General features: G+C 46.0%; 1 protein-coding gene across 1 annotated transcript in view; it reads left to right on the top strand.

Moving 5' to 3' along the window:
* Positions 1–17,207, top strand: part of madd (MAP-kinase activating death domain) — a 145,307-nt gene that overhangs the window by 112,288 nt on the left and 15,812 nt on the right. Inside the window, exons 25-32 of the mRNA XM_072592876.1 lie at positions 7–98; positions 1,174–1,294; positions 1,388–1,493; positions 4,713–4,823; positions 5,831–5,938; positions 9,049–9,213; positions 10,543–10,615; positions 15,009–15,115. Coding sequence (XP_072448977.1) covers positions 7–98; positions 1,174–1,294; positions 1,388–1,493; positions 4,713–4,823; positions 5,831–5,938; positions 9,049–9,213; positions 10,543–10,615; positions 15,009–15,115 — 883 coding nt within the window. The remainder of the gene's footprint in view (positions 1–6; positions 99–1,173; positions 1,295–1,387; positions 1,494–4,712; positions 4,824–5,830; positions 5,939–9,048; positions 9,214–10,542; positions 10,616–15,008; positions 15,116–17,207) is intronic.

Genomic DNA, 17,207 nt, shown 5'->3' with positions numbered 1-17,207 from the left:
TTTTCCTTTCCACTTGCTGCCTTGGACCTGCTCAGGGAGAGACAAGAGCTCAATGTGGGACCAGTTGGAGGACGCAGCCATGGAGACCCTATCTCTGAGTAACAAAATCTCTCCTATGTCTGTTCTCGCACCGGTGCTGCCATGCTAGGCTTCCACCGGCCAGTGAAACCTTTTCCAGTCTTTTCTCAGCCAAATTTTTACCTGTCAGGCCTATGGGGTGTCACCCTGTTACGTTCAGACTCCTAGCCAGGACCATCTTCAGCTCCAAGTCCTTTCCTCTGGTTACCCTGATGTAGCGCTCTCCACTAGATCTCCTCCTGCACCTCCACCCCCCCCACATCGTGGTCCCAGTGTCTGTTCTTCTTCGACCCCAGTGTTTTCCTCTCCATCCATCTTCTCAACCCCACCCCTCACCCCCAAATATGACCCCCAGTATATCCTCTTCTCTCCCCCCGCCCTCCACCTGAAACCACCCCATTGTGACCTTGCTGTCTTCTCTTGCCCCACCCTGATGTGACCTCAATGGTTCCTCTCAGCCCCCCCACCCACCGTGATCCCAGTGTCTTTCCACCTCCCCATGTGACCCCAGTGTCTCCTCACCTGCCCTCTCCCCCAAACACCCCCCCCCCCCCCCCCCCCCCCCCCCCCCCCCCCCCCCCCCCCCCCCCTCACTGTGACCCCGGCGCCTCTTTCTCTGCCCCCTCTCACCCCGCCGTGACATCGGTGCCTCCCCCAACTCCACAAGATGTCTCAACACCTCTCTTCCACCACCCCCCCCCCCCCCCCCCGGGTCCCCCATGACTCTGTCACCGAAAAACCTTCAATTCCACCTGCCCCAACCTCAGAACCTTGCTGTGTATTTCCCCTCATCCCCAAACTGAGTATTGATCACCTTGATCACTTGCTGGGTATTAATTGTCCTTCCATCCTTGTTGCAAGATGATGATCCTGCTCTGTTGCTGGGTGTCTGGCCATATCCTGATCTCTCTTGCTCCCTGCCCTTGACCCCTCTCTGGGAAGAATAGCATGTGACTCCAAATCTGCTCCAGTAAATCTGAGCTCCAGGCACATGGCTGACACTCTGCGCTGTTCAGGGTTGGTCCTGAGATTGTACAGTGGGTGGGTGAGGGATGATTTACTGCAACTATCTCACCTCTTGCTCCCCTTCCACAGGCAAGGAACGCTCAGTACTGTGGGACCAGGTCCAGTTCTGGGAGGACACGTACCTTGATGCTGTGATGTTAGAAAGAGAAGGGATGGGCATGGATCAGGGACCACAAGAAATGATTGACAGGTAGGGCACACCTCTGCTGTTCAGCTGTGATGTGTGAAGTGGATACTGTGTGGCGAGGGTAACCAGTTAACTAGTCTTGCACTCTTCCCCCAGGTATGAGTCACTGGGCGAGCATGACCGAAAGCGGCTGGAAGATGATGAAGACCGATTGCTGTCTACGTTGCTGTACAATATGATCATCTACATGCTGATGGTCAAGGTCAGCGCTCTGTGGTTACTTTATACACGCCGATAGGGCCCAGGACAGAGATAGCACAGGCATGAGAGTAAAGCTCTCTCTACACTGTCTCACCTAACTCTTACAGGATCAGAATTGTATTTCTTGGCAGAGGTTCTCTTTCTCCTTGTCCTCTCTAAGGTCCTATTATCCATGAGGTCCACTTGCTGTTACCTCAACTGTCTGTCACCCATCTTTCCCTCCCAGTCCCTGTGTCAGTCAGTATTGTTAACTGTCCCCTCTCCGGTGATATCCATTCTCTCCTCACCCCTCCCTCCAAAAACTACGCCCTTTACCGTTTGGTCTTTAAATATTACTGCCCCATCTGCAACCTTCCTTTCTTCTCTAAAATCCTTGAGTCTGTAATCATGTCAGAAATTCATGTTTGAATCCACCCCCCCCCCCAATTATTCTCCACTCTGCCACAGTATTGAAACAGCCCTTAGCAGAATCCCAAGTGACATCTTTCTCCTTGTCCTTAGAGTCAGAGATCTACAGCGCAGAAAAAGGCCCTTCAGCCCATCACGTCCAAAAATCTAAAATTATTTCACACCCATTTCCCAGCCCTTGGCCTTGTATGCTTTGACATTGTAAATGCACATCTGAATACTTCTTAAATGTTATGAAGGTTTCCACCTCTAACATCCTTACAGGCTGTTAGCTCCAGATTCCCTCCACCCTCTGGGTGACAAAAGTTTTCCACACATCGCTCCTGCTCCTTGTCTTAAGTCTCTTTCTCTGGTCACTGAACCCTCCACTAAGGGGAAAAGTTTCTTCTTGACTACCCTGTCTATCCCCCTCAATTTTGCACATCTCAGTCATGACCCCTCCCTGTAAGGAAAACAACCCCAGTCTGTCCAATCTACCTTCAGAACTAAGACTCTCCAACCAAGGCAACATCCTGATAAATCTTCCGTGTGCCCTTTCCAGTGCAATCATGTCCCTCCTATAATGTGGATTCCAGAACTAGCCTAACCAACATTTTGTACAGTTTCAGCATAACTTCCCTGCTCTTACATACTACCACTTGACTAATGAAGGCAAATGTACTTTCTTAATCACTTATTCACCTGTCATGGGAACTTAAGGGATAGGTGGGCATGTGCAGTGGTTCCTGCTGATCTTAAGTGCTTCCCAGAGTTCTATTGTTTTTCTTGTATTCCCTTGCCTTGTTTGTCCTGCCCAACTGCATCACCTCACACTTATCTGGATTGAATTCCATTTGTCACTGATCTGACCAGTCCGTTTATCTCCCTATCCTCCTGATAGTGTGGCATCCTGAACTATACGCAATATTCCAGATGTGGTCTCCCTAAAGATCTGTACAGCCGTAACATTATTTGCCAATTTTTATGGGAGAAGTGGGAACTGCAGATGCTGGAGATCAGAGTCGAGAGTGTGGTGCTGGAACAACACGAGCATGCTTGAAACATCGATTCTCCTGCTCCTCAGATGCTTTTCCAGTGCCACACACACTCAACATCGCCAATTTTTATACTTTATGCCCTGACTGATGAAAGCAAGCATGCCACTTGACTTCTTGACCACCTTCTCCACTTCCGTTGCCACTTATAGGGAACTATGCACCTGTCTGCCTAGATCCCTCCATGTAAGTGCTTCTAAGGGTTCTGCCATTGAAGTGCAGGGTCACCCCCCTGTCCTGTTCATCCTTCTATATACTTTGCATTTTAAGAATTCTGCTTCCTCCAAACTTTTCACACACCGCTCTAGTTACTATCACTACCCTATTACTTTTACACTTCCCTAAAATCTGCTTACATATGTGCTTTTCTATTTCTCTCAAACTGTTTGGGGAGCCTACAGTACCTTCCCAGCACTTTGGCTCTCCTTTCTGGCTTTTGCCTTTCGCAGAGTGACCAACCATCCTGCTCCAACACCTCTCTCCATTTGTCCAGTTGGATGAGACTGTTCTCAACCAGTTCCATTCTTAGCTGTCTCGAAGTATCCTGAGAATCATCAACAAATGCCTTCACTTGCTGCTTCCACACCCTTGCCCTCTGGAGTCCCTCGAAGATTTATTCTTGGTCCCACCTCCTATTCCTTATCTGTCCTCTCAGCAGCATGGTTTTGTTTGTCAACGCATACATTGGCCCTTGCCCCCATCACTCTGCAGTTCTCCTCTGACTTTAAGCTGTCATCAAGTGCTGAATAAGCAAACATTTCCCTCAATTGAATATTGAGAAGACTGAAGCTGCAGTCTCTTCATTGTGAGCTGCTGGCTCCCTCGCTCAGTCTGAAATGAGCCTGCCTATTGGTATTATTTCTGTTGGTTCCAACCCTGAATGAACCTCTGACCACTTGTTTATCCATTGCTGTTCCTGCCTCTGTGAGTTTGGCCCCTGCCTCAGTGAGTTTGGCCCCTGCCTCAACTCATCAGCTTCTGAAGCCATCGTTATTTGTGCCCTGAGTTCTGAAGAAGGGTCACTGGACCCAAAATGTTAACTCAGTTTTGTCTCCAAGGATGCTGACTTTCTCCAGCTGTTTCTGTTTCAGATTTCCAGCAACTGCAGTATTTCGGCTTTTTTTGTTGTTTTTCTTTTATTGCTTGTGCCTTTCCTGCCCCTTAGTGATTCCAACCCTTGTGCCGTCTTCCTCTTTAGGTCGCACAAAGCTCTGCCCCTGTTTTAATTCGCACTATTCCACCTCCACCCCTGTTCACTTGTGCTTATCAACATTGGCTCCCAGGCTAGCAATGTCTTATTTTTTCAAGTTTGCCATTCCTTCTCATTGTTCATATTCCAATCCTCCCTAGCCTCCTTCAGCGGTATTTCTGTAATCCCTTCTGGATCCACAATTTTCCCCTTATGATCTGGTCTCTTGTCTGTTTCTGATTCTAATCATTTTACTATTGGTGGCTGAGCCTACAGCTACCTAGATCCCAAACTCTGGAATACCTTCCTGATACTGCTTCCTTTTTCTTTCCTTCTTTTAGGGCAACTGACCTGACCAGATACTTCCTCCTTTCAAAATTTAGTATACTACTTTGTTTCAGAATGCTGTGAAACATGTCGTAGCTTGAAGCCAATGCTATCCCATTGTAAATCAAAGTTGATGGTATCTTTGTGCTGAGGCTTTGTTTTCGAGCAGGAGTTGAGCTGTGGGTGATAGCGAAGCTTGGTGGTGATGTGTTAAGGATTTTGTGGATGTTGAGGGTAACCGGGCGTCACATCCTATTTGCAGGTCAACAAGAATGACATCCGGAAGAAGGTGAGGAGGTTGATGGGTAAATCGCACATTGGGCTGGTGCACAGTCAGGAAGTGAATGACCTGCTTGATCGCCTTCCACATCTGGTGAGTATTCCACTGCTTCACAGCCACAGCTGACCACTTGTCCCACCCTGAGATGTAAACTCATAGATTATAGTCAAGTACACTCGGCAGCAGCTATTACTGTCAGGCACAATGTAGGAACAATCCAGTTAGAGACACTTAGCGCAAGAAGACTACAGTTAATCACAAGATAGAAAGTATACAGTGTTATGGTTTCAGTGGATTTTAGTACAGGGCAATTCAGATCCCAAATGAAAGTAGGCTTGATTGATTCGATGATTTTGGTCTATTGGGCTAACATGGTTAGTCATTAAGTTATATTCAGGGATTTTTTAAAAACAATAACTGCAGTTGATGATGTAAAACAAGAAGTAAAAACAAACCAAGCTATCCAAGCTAGTTGGATTATCTTAAAACACTGAAGTTTCAACATGTTCCTGATGCTATTTGCCAGAGACTCCAATCCAGAGAAATTATACTCTTCAACTCTTGGTAGTTCATTGAGTCCTTGCCACATCTGCCAACCTGAACTTAGTACAAATCAAAAGCTTAAGCTTAAATTCTCATAGTCCACAGATCTCATTGTGATTGAAAGCTGCAATTTCCTGAAGAGCCCTGCCTTCCTTTCTAGGAGCAAAACTGAACTGAACTCTGGTGTTTTGTGAACTAAATGTGAAGCCTGAAGGTATTACCTGTTTCCCCTATGTGTTGTAAATTCTTCATGAATCTGTTAACACCATAGTAACCTGCTTACTCACAAAAACAGGATTGAGGTCACTTCCAGAAGATATTTTGCAGTGAGGAGCAGAGTGAGCGTATAGATTACAGTTGGACAATCAGCAGAGGGATTGTGGTCAGACACATTGGGAGGGCTGCAGCCAGGTAAGGGACATCAGGACAAGTGGGAGGATACAGTTTGTGCTCAGGAGATCCTGCTGCAGGTTTAGAGATGGGTTAGTCAGTGATGTGTCATCTCTGGCCTGTGGGTGATGGCCATTGCCCTTCATGGCTTTGCATTTATTTCTCAGGAGAGCCGCGATCTCCACATTCGACCCTGTGGCAGCCGCCACATCAAGAAGCAGACCTTCGTGGTGCATGCAGGAACAGACACCAATGGAGAAATCTTCTTCATGGAGGTACTAGGCGCCTAAATTACACCAAAATTGTAAAGCACAAGACAACCCTGAGTGCTGCATGATGGAGACTGTGCAATGAAAAGTAAATGGCTCACCACTAATTCTCTCTGAGCCAAGCCCAAGGCATGCACATGCCATGTGACATTTAGCCATGTTGCGCTCTCTTGCGAAGCTGAATACAACACCATCTGCCATTCAATATCCTTCAGTATCTGAGTAATAGTTCACATTACTCTTGATCTGCTCCTCACTGGCATTATGATATTGATTTCTCTCATGTCCCTGTCTCCTCTCCAAGCTCCAATACATGCACACACCACATACATTCCATCCCCTCCCCCTTTGGTGTATGGTGCAGTCATGCTAACTCAGTTGGCCATTCAGCTCCTTCAGTCTGTTCTACCATGCAGTGAGATCATGCCTGATCTGTGGCCTAACTCCATACCTTTGCTGAACAGAAGATTACCTATTTTTGATATAAAACTAACAACTGATCCAGCTGTTTATGGAAGAGAATTCCAAACACCAGCTACCCATTGTGTGTAAAAATGCTTTCTAGTGTCTCTCCTGAATAATCTGGCTCTAATTCTCAGACTTTATCCTCTAATTCTATAATCTCCAACCAGTAGAAACAGTTTATCTCTATCCACTGTCTTTTTATCTGCGCTGCCTTTTCCTGTTATTATCTTGGAGACTTTGATCGGATTACCCTTAACCTTCTAAATTCAAGAGAAACTGGCCTAATTTGTATAATCTCTCCTCATAACTTAGCGTTTGAATTCCAGACATCATCATGTAAATGCTGCACTTCCTCCAAGGATGACATATCCTTCCTAAGATTTGGGTGACCAGATCAGCTGTCAATACTCCATGTGGGGTCTAACCAGGGTGTAGCTGCAGCATAACTTCTGCATTCTTGTACTTCAGTCCTCTAGATATGAAGGCCAGTATTCTATTGGCCACCTCGATTCAAATCAAAGAATTTTATAGTACAGAAGGTGGTTATTGAACCCATTGTGCTGTACGAGCTCCCAAAGGAGCTAGCTAAGTAGTCCCATCCTCAGGCCCATCTCCCTCATCCTCTAAATTCACCATTTTCAAACATATATGCAGGTCTTTTGAAAACTCCTGTGGACTTCATCTCCTCCACTCTCCAAACGCCGCCTTCACTATCCTATCTATCTGCAACTCCACTTTCAAAGAACCATGAACCTGCACTCCAAGGTCTCTTTGTTCAGCAACACTCCCTAAGACCTTACCATTAGGGTGAATCCAAAGAGTTCTTTAAATATATTAAATGAAAAGGAATAATCGGAGAGAATATAGCACCCCTCAAGGGTCAAAGTGGACATAGAACTGCAGGAATGGGCAAGGTTCTCAATGAATATTTCTCTATCTTTACTGTGGAGAAAGACATGAAGACATGGGAACTTGGGGAAGCTAGTGGTGACGTCTTGGGGACTATCCATATCACTATAGAGGACATGTTGAATGTATGATGGTGGATAAAACTCCTGGTTCTGACCAGATATATCCAAGAACACTGCTGGAGGCTTGAGAGGAAATTGTGGGAGCGTTGGCTGATATTTTTGTATCATCGTTCGGCAGGGGTGAGGTCCCGGAAGATTGGAGGGTAACGAGTGTTGTGTCCTTATTCAGGAAGGGCTGCAAAGAAAAACCTGGGAACTATAGATCAGTAAGCCTAATGTCTGTGGTGGGTAAGTTACTTGAGAAGGTTCTGAGGGATAAGCTATACATTCATTTGGAAAGACCAGGTTGTAGTCAGCATGGCTTTCTGAGTGGGAGATCATGCCTCACATATTTGTTAGAGTTCTTTGAGGAAGTGACCAGGAAAGTTCATGAGGGCAGGGCGGTAGACGTCTATACGGATTTCAGTAAGGCCTTTGGTAAAGGTCCACATGGTAGGTGGCTCTGGAAGGTTAGATTCATGGACTCCAGCGGAAGCTGGCAACTTAGATGCACAGTTGGCTTGATGGTAGGAAGCAGAGGGTAATAGTGGGAAGAAGTTTGTCGGACTGGAGGCCTGTGGCTCGTGGAGTGTCTCGGGTCAATGCTGGGCCCGTTACTGCTTGTGTTCTATATCATTGATTTGGATGAGAATGTACACAGCATGATTATTAAGTTTGCTGATGACACTAAAATAGGCAGTATTGTGGGCAGTTATCGGAAATTGCAGCAGGACCTTGATCAGCTGGGCTGAGCAATGGCAAATAGAGTTTAATGTAGGTAAGTGTGAGGTCTTAAATTTTGGAAAATCAAATCAAAATAGGAGTGTCATGGTGAATGGTAAGGCCTTAAGGAGTGTAGCAGAACAGAGGGACCTTGGAGTTCTCTGAAAGTGGAGTCACAGGTAGACAGGACAGTGAAGAAGGCTTTTGGCACACTGGCCTTTATCAATATTGACTATAGATGTTGGGAAGTTATGTTGCAGTTGTACAGGCCATTGGTGAGGCTGCACTTGGAGTATCGTGTTAAGTTTTGGTCACCTTCCTTTCGGAAGAATGTTTTTAAACTGGAAAAAAAGTGCAGATGAAATTTACAAGGATGTTGCCAGGACTCCAGGGTCTGAGTTATAGGGAGTGTAGGAGACTGAGGGTGAAATCTTTTGGAAGTGTATAAGATCATGAGAGGCATGGATAGAGTGAACGCACTCAGTCTTTTTCCCAAGGTTGGGGAATCGAGGACTGGAGGTCATCAGTGGGGGGAGGGGAAAGAATGAAAAGCAACCTGAGGGGCAGCCTTTTTTTAAAACACAGAGGGTGGTACACATATGGAATGAGCTGCCAGTGGAAGTGGTTGAGGTGGGTACATTAACAATATTTAAAAGGCATTTGGACAAATATATGAATAGGAAAGGTTTAGAAGGATATGGACCCAATGCAGGGAAATGGGATTAGGGTGGATGGACATTTTTGTCAGTGTGGACCAGTTTGGGCCAAAGAGTCTGTCTTTGTGCTGTAGGGCTCTATGATCTAACTGGTTTAGTATCTGTGTGTTTATGTGAAGACCTTTTATTTATAAACTGTGATTGTTGGTGTCTGTCCTGTAGATGCCTGGCTCTAGCACTATGTACTGTTTGTGTTTGATAGGTGTGTGATGACTGCATTGTGCTGCGCAGTAATATTGGCACTGTCTACGAACGCTGGTGGTATGAGAAGCTCATTAACATGACATACTGTCCTAAGACCAAGGTCCTTTGTTTGTGGAGACGTAATGGGCAGGAGACCCAGCTCAACAAGTTCTACACCAAGAAGGTACAAACTCTGGATTTGCTCTCGTGTGGTCATTTCCACTCTGCCTCTGTCTGCTCCCCTGTTGTGTAAACACGTGAAAAGGTTAATGTTGAGGTATTGTGCACCACCATGATGATATGTAGGTTTGGTGGGAGAGCATCCTAGAAATGTAGAAAATGGGAACAGGAAGTGGGCCATTCAGCTCTTGGAGCCCGCACCACCATTCAGTATGATCATGGCTGATCATCCAACTCGGTACCCATCATCCAGTTTCTCCCCTTGCTATCAGTAACAGTCCCATCAGTATACCTGATGGCTATCATGCAATAAATTAGACCCTCTTTCAGAGTGAATCTACTCCCTAGAATCTGACCAGTGTATGGTAGAGTGAGTATGATTGGTTTCTGGGAGAGTGGTTGTAGGATTGGTGTGGTGCCGGGGAGATGAAGGGTAGTCGAATGGGAGTGTGACCTCTGGGAAGTCGTTGAGGTACAGGTAGATGTAAATATGTACACAAATGTAAAAATATTCTTCATATATTAAAAAAAAGACCTGTTGTATAAGAATGTCAAGGTCTGAAAGGGCTTATTTTAGCAGCGCAGTCTTAAGGTGAAGCCAAACAGTTTGGGTGGAAGAATAGATAAAGGTCTGGAAGGAATAAGACCTACCATCTGAGTTTTCCTCACAGTCTCTGGATCAATGTCCAATCCATCACTGTAACCTATAGATAGTTGTAATCATGTAGTAAATACATTTTATGGGGTGGCATGATAGCTCAGTGGTTAGCACTGCTGCCTCACAGCACCAAGGACCTGGGTTCGATTCCAGCCTCGGGTGACTGTCTGTGTGGAGTTTACACATTCTCCACGTGTCAGGATGGGTTTCCTCCAGGTGCTCCGGTTTCCTCCCACAGTCCAGAATTGGCCATGCTAAATTCCCCATAGTGTCAGGTGCATTAGTCAGAGGGGTATGGGTTTGGGTGGGTTGCTTTTCGGAGGGTCAGTGTGGACTGGTTGGGCCAAATGGCCCCCTTTCCACACTGTAGGCAATTTTTATCTAATAGGAGTTTCTGATTATCAGATGAGCATGTGGTTTTCCTCTACCATACCAAATCAATCAGGTCCTGTAGACCTCGAGTAGGGAAGATGACGGTGCCCAGCAAATCTGCCAGGTGAATCTTGAAGCATGGATAGGCAGTGGTAGAGAAATCTCTTCAAACACCTCCACCTGTTAAGCCTCAATTGTCTTGTTGCTGACAGACGAGGTGAGCCCTACAACCTGTTCCTGTGCTGTACTGTTGTACGTTCTATGTGATGTCACTAACATCAGTTATCATGTGTTCTCTGGCAGTGTCGAGAGTTGTACTACTGTGTGAAGGACAGCATGGAGCGTGCAGCTGCAAGACAACAGAGCATAAAACCAGGTATGATACCAACATGATTAGTGTATCAGCGTTAGACGGTTCCTGAGTGAATTAGCCTTTGTCCATGCCAGGAAACACGTACACACCTTCACACACAGCGAGAGAGAACCTTCACACACGGTCAGGGATCGTGTGCAGTATTCAATGTTAGAATGATGGAACATAGAACAGTATAGCACAGGAACAGGCCCTTCGGCCCACGATATAGTGCTGAACGTGACCAAATTAAACTAATCCCTTCCACCTGCCCATGGTCCATGTCCCACCAATCCTTGCAAATTCATGTGCTTCTCTAAAAGTAACCTTAAACGATCCTATCTTATCTGCCTCCACCACCACCCCAGCAGTGTGTTCCCGACACCTACCACTTTCTGTAAAATAACACACTTGCCCCCCTCATCTCCTTTGAACTTTACCCCTCTCACCTGAAGTGCATGCGCCCTAATATTAGTCATTTCAACTCTGGGTAAAAAGATTTTGACTGTCAACCCTATCTCTGCATCTCATAATTTTATAGACTTCTATCAAGTCTCCCCTCAACCTCCGCAGCTCCAGAGAAAACAGCCTGAGTTTTCCTAGCTTGTCCTTATAGCCCATACCTTCAAATTCCAGTTTCTTCCACCTTGGAATTATTCAGAGTCATACTCAACTTTAAAACTTCAAAACTGGCAGGTGGCCTCATGTGCTGACCCAGCAGCCCAATCACACTTCGCAATCCCTCCACTTCAGTTTTGAAACCCATAACATTTTTTTTTGTGTGAGGTTCTTGTATTGATTTTTAGCAATAGGCTAACGTTCTTCAAATAAGTTGCTGAATCAAAGTGCCACTTGATCTATTTTAGCCTCGAATACAATTCTCACACTTTCCCACTGCAGAGGTTACTCTTAAGAGGCCATCATTTCACAATGCTTCACCCTCAGTTTCTCTAAGTAATGCATTAGCTCTTCAATGGAGAGGTTGTCCAAGATTACGATGACACTTTGCTCATCAATTTATTTTTATGGTCTTGACTAGACAGATGCAATGGAAGTCACAGATTTGTCCGTTTCAATCTGATCATATTCCGCATCATCAGTTTGTAGCTGGTCTGGAAACCTGTAGGTCTAGTCCCTTGATTTATTTCCATTTTGTCTTGATCTCTGATATTTCATCCTCATCCTCAGCCAAGTAGTTAATGTAGTAAATCTGTGAATGAGCGATTTTAAGTAGTGCTGTCAACTGTACAGTTTTTGAGAGAGCTACATAACAGGTTCCATTCTCTTCATTTAAACAATCTGATATTCCTCAACATATTCTGCATACCATTTTGCAACACTTAATTGAGTGTAGTGGAGTGCTCCCTTAGCACTGACCCACTTTTATTGGTGGGTCAGTGCTAAGGGAGCATCTACTTTCAGAGGGTCAGTTCTGAAGGAACAGCATACTTTTGCAGGATTTGTAGTGAGGGAGATTTGTGTGCAGAGGGTCGGTACTGAGGGGGTGCTGCACTATCGGAGGGTTAGTACTGAGGGAGTGCTGCGCTGTCAGGGTCAGTACTCAGAGTGCTGCACTGTCGGAGAGTCGGTACTGTAGGAGTGCTGCACTGTCGGAGGGTCAGTGCTGAGGGAGTGCTGCACTGTCAGGGTTGGTACTGAGGGAGTGCTGCACCGTTGGACGGTCGGTACTGAGGGAGTGCTGCACTGTCGGAGGGTCAGTACAGAGGGAGTGTTGCTTTGTCAAGGAGTCAAAGCTGATGGAATGCTGTACTGTTGGAGGGTCAGTACTGAGGGAGTGCCACACTTTCTGATGTTCTCTTTCGTAAATACGAGCATATAAATTGTGAGGAAATGTAGGCCATTTAGCCTTCAAACCTGCTTCAGTCATTAAGATTATTGCTTATCTGTTTGTGTTTCAAAGTCCCCATTCCCATCTACTCCCATTAACTCTCAATCCTCTGCTTAACTGCCTGAAAAATATTCACGACCCCGCTTCCACTACCTTCTGAGGCAGAGAGTTCCAAAGTCGCACAACTCTGAGGAAAAACTCTTCCTATCTCCATCCTAAAGGACAGTGGTTACTTGTTAAACAGTGACCCCCCCACCCCCACCTCATTTGGGAAACACCCATAAAAGGAAATACCCTTTCCTTATCCACCTGGACAGACCATTCAGGATCTTATACAGTTCAATCAAATCACCCCTCCCTCTTCTCAGTGGAAACAAGCCCAGCCTGTCCAACTTTTCTTCTTAAGATCACCTTTGATTCCACATATTAATCTGGTGCATTTCCTCTGAACCATCTTCAATGTACTCACATCTTTCCTTAAATAAGGAGACTAAAACTGCGAACAGTATTCAAGATGTGCTCTCGCCAGTGTCCTGTATAACTAGCACATCCATCCTTTGTATTCAATTCCTGTTGTAATAAAACCTAGCATCTGAATAACTTTCTTGATGATATGCTTTACATGTGTGCTAATTTTCTGTGACTCATGCACTTAAATCACTCTACACCTCGGAATTCTGCAGACATGCTCCGTTTAAATAATAATCAAGTTATTCTGCCTTGCTGGGGTAGCACATTGGAAAACAAACCCTGCTATTCCTGAGTTGTCACAAAAGTTGAAGATTTTTATTAAAATGCATAAATTTCCCCAATTTACCTGAATTTCAGACAGGATGGGAGACAACTGGGACCAGGTTTCTTCACAAAAATCAATATTTACCACAAATAAATAGGCATGAGCTGCAGGTCAACAGTTACGTACTGGAGCTAGTAATTAATAATTCTAGTAATTAATACTCTAATTGCTTTATAAATTTCCCCTTACATGTGTGCACTTTGTAAATGTGTCTGTGCATGTGTGTATATATATATATATATATACATGCGCACATGAAGGAAAAATGGATGTATGGGTGGAGGGGAGGACTGGGAAGGCAGTTCAGTGGATCCTATCCACAGAATTTGCTGAGATAATTGTTGAGCTGCTCACAATACTGCTTCAGTCTTCCTTGTTCAGATGCTTCTGTTGATTTGCTTGTTACTTCTAAAATGTCTCTGACCTAATAATTAAAAGTCACAGCTTACAGCAGCTGAAGAAAAGGTAAAATTGGTTTTCTGCAGGTTTGAACAGGCTTTTCATATGCAGAGATCAGAGCGAGCTCCTGAGCTGTTGGCGATCCAATAACTCCTCTGTCTTATTTAGAGCCGCAACCTTTTCAGCTACCCAAGTACCAACTACATAATTGTTAACAAGTAGAAAGCCTTTGTCATGGATAGTCCGCAGACCAAAGTTGCATTTGTACACAAACCCCCTGAGCTCTAGTTCATCTGTAACCGCAGTTTAACCACTGCTTACAATGACTAACAGGTCACTTGCTTCCAGAACATGTGAGAATCCTCCAACCATAGTTGGTTTATAAAACCATTCATTTCTCACTTCATTCCCTAGTCAGAAAAGCAGAAAATAAAAAGACACATGTTTACAAAGTGAACAACTGGTCATTTTCCCCACATTACACTCCATCTGCCAGATGTTTTGCCTACTCGCTCAACCTCTCTTTATCCGTCTGCCTCTATGTCCACTTCACTACATGTTTTCCTCTCTATCTTTGTGTTCTCCATGAATTTAGCTGCCACACCTTCACTTCCCTCACCTTAGTAATTGTAAATTGTTGACTGCCCAGCACAGTACCTAGTGGGACCCCACATGCCATATTCTGTGAATCTGTAAAAGACTGTTGTGTGCATGATCTGTTTTCTGCTAGCCAGCCAATCTTCTGCCCATGCTAATATTGTAATGCCCACTTTGCACAATAACATATTGGAGGGAATTGTATCAAATGCCTTTTGGAAATCCAAGTCCTGTCCACCAACAGGCTCCCCATTCTCTATAGCATGTTACTCCTTCAAATAACTCCAGTAAGTTGGTTAATTTCCTTTTCATAAAACCATGTCCTTGAGTCATTGAGAACTTCCTGAATAATAAGACTGCAAAGGAAACCTAGCAGAGTAATCTTCCTCCTATCATAAAACCTCAAGATATGTCTGAACCAGGCCCTTAGGAGCAGTTTATTTACACAATGACATGCTCTCATCAGTGGGATCTCACTGTGCACAGATTGGTTGCTGCCTTTTGTTGTATCTATGCTTCAGATGTCTGTCACTGCCTGTTGATATTTTGACAGACTCAAAGTTAAAAATCGCACAACACCAGGTTATAGTCCAACAGGGGTGTTGTGTGGTTTTAACTTTATACACCCCAGTCCAACACCAGCATCTCCAAATCTTGATACACTCCGGTTTCAAAAGCTAGGATCGCCCTGTATGTTAATTGTGTGTGTATATCATCCTTCAAGCGGGCTGAGAGTGTCCTTCTCACTCTTGTCTCCACGGTGTCACCCCCTGCAGGTCCCGAGCTCGGAGGAGAGTTCCCTGTTCAGGACATGAAAACCGGAGATGGTGGGCTCCTGCAAGTGACCCTGGAAGGGATCAATCTGAAGTTTGTGCAGAGCCAGGTAGGTGGGTTGACTGAGGAGAGAAGCATGGGAGGGGCTGGTCATCCGGCTTGAGGCTTCATTTGGGCCCCGAGGCGTCTGTCCGTGTCAGTGATCAGTTTCATTTGCTCGGTGTTGTTCCCTTTTTTATTTCTGTTGCTGGGTTAAAGAGAGACGAGATTTTGACGTAGTAGCGGTGCTGTGGTTCTCGTGTGCTGTGTGTGTGTCTGCACTCACCATCCTGCTACGTTACCTGTGGGCTCAGCCTGTCCTTCGCTTGCTCCGAGGTGTCGCTTGATTTGACGATTTCTTTCCAGTCTTTACGTTGGTGAGAGGTAAGTATCTCTTTTGAAATATACGGAAGTAATAAAGGCTGGTTGCTGTACACCCTCCTCAACTGCCAGGTTTCAATCAAGCTTCTGTGAAGTCCTGCTGTGCACAGATCCCGTGGTTATTCCGCTAACCAGTTCAGTCGGGAGAGGGGGGCACAGTGCTGCTGCTGATTTAACTCTGACTGTCATCCATCCACCCCTTGTCCCACTCTCACAGCCTTTCCTTGCTGCCATGTGCTCTGTGGATATGTGTGCCACATATTCTTGCAACTTCAACCAACACCCTCTGTAAATGGGGGCTGGTCAGTCCTGAGCCTGGGTCTTGCTGGGCAAGCAGTGCTTCAGCTCTGCCCTACACTGCACTGGGGCAAAGGTTAATATTCCATGTCTATGCTCTGATGACCGTGGGGATGAGAGCTAGTCAGTGTAGGTGGTGGGAATGAGTTAATGCAGATGACAGTGATGAGGACACAGTGTAGGGGTTGGGGTTTGGCATGCAGGTGTTGGGCTGTGGTGGGTTGGCGTGGATAAAGGTTAGTGTGGCAAGGAGGAAATAGTGTTCTGGGTAAGTCAGCATGAGGCTAGGAAGAGGGTGATGAGTGGGTTCGTGGGTGGTGCGAATGGATATGAGTTTGGGGGTATGCACAATGAGAGGGACTGGCTGGTGTGAGACTGTGTACAGGGTGGTGGGGAGGGAGTTGAGAGGATAGGGCTGAGTGAAATTGTGGGAAGGTGTATGAAAGGTGTTGGAATGGATGGTGCTGGTGTGATGAATGTGTGATAGCAATGAGGATGTGGGTGGGTGGTATGGAAAGAGTGGGAGGTAGGGCTGAGGGTACAGGTGGTAGGATTGGAGGTTTGGGCCTGGGCAGTGTGGTGCTGTGTATTGGGTAGTAGGGATGGGGGTGTCTGTATCTGGGCAGTGTGGTGCTGTGTATTGGGTAGTAAGGATGGGGGTCTGTATCTGGGCAGTGTGGTGCTGTGTATTGGATAGTAAGGATGGGGGTCTGTATCTGGGCAGTGTGGTGCTGTGTATTGGATAGTAAGGATGGGGGTCTGTATCTGGGCAGTATGGTGCTGTGTATTGGATAGTAAGGATGGGGGTCTGTATCTGGGCAGTATGGTGCTGTGTATTGGATAGTAAGGATGGGGGTCTGTATCTGGGCAGTGTGGTGCTGTGTATTGTGTAGTAGGGATGGGGGTCTGTATCTGGGCAGTGTGGTGCTGTGTATTGGATAGTAAGGATGGGGGTCTGTATCTGGGCAGTATGGTGCTGTGTATTGGATAGTAAGGATGGGGGTCTGTATCTGGGCAGTATGGTGCTGTGTATTGGGCAGTAGGGATGGGGGTCTGTATCTGGGCAGTGTGGTGCTGTGTATTGTGTAGCAGGGATGGGGGTCTGTATCTGGGCAGTGTGGTGCTGTGTATTGTGTAGCAGGGATGGGGGTCTGTATCTGGGCAGTATGGTGCTGTGTATTGGGCAGTAGGGAATGGGGGTCTGTATCTAGGCAGTGTAGTGCTGTGTATTGTGTAGCAGGGATGGGGGTGTCTATGTCTGGGCAGTGGGGAGCAGTGTATTGGGTAGTAAGGGTGGAAGGGTCTGTATCTGGGCAGTGTGGTGCTGTGAATTAGGTAGTAGGGATGGGGTGTCTGTATCGGGGCAGTGTGTATAGGGTAGTAGGGATGTGGGGGTGTTTTTATCTGGGCAGGGTGGTGCTGTGTATTGGGTAGAATCGATGGCGGGTGTCTGTATCTGGACAGTGTGGTGTGTGCATTGGGTG

This window comes from Chiloscyllium punctatum, chromosome 22, assembly GCF_047496795.1.
Source record: "Chiloscyllium punctatum isolate Juve2018m chromosome 22, sChiPun1.3, whole genome shotgun sequence".
NCBI classification, from domain to species: domain Eukaryota; kingdom Metazoa; phylum Chordata; class Chondrichthyes; order Orectolobiformes; family Hemiscylliidae; genus Chiloscyllium; species Chiloscyllium punctatum.
Note: the sequence above shows the minus strand (reverse complement) of the source record. Positions and strands in the feature narration are given on the sequence as shown.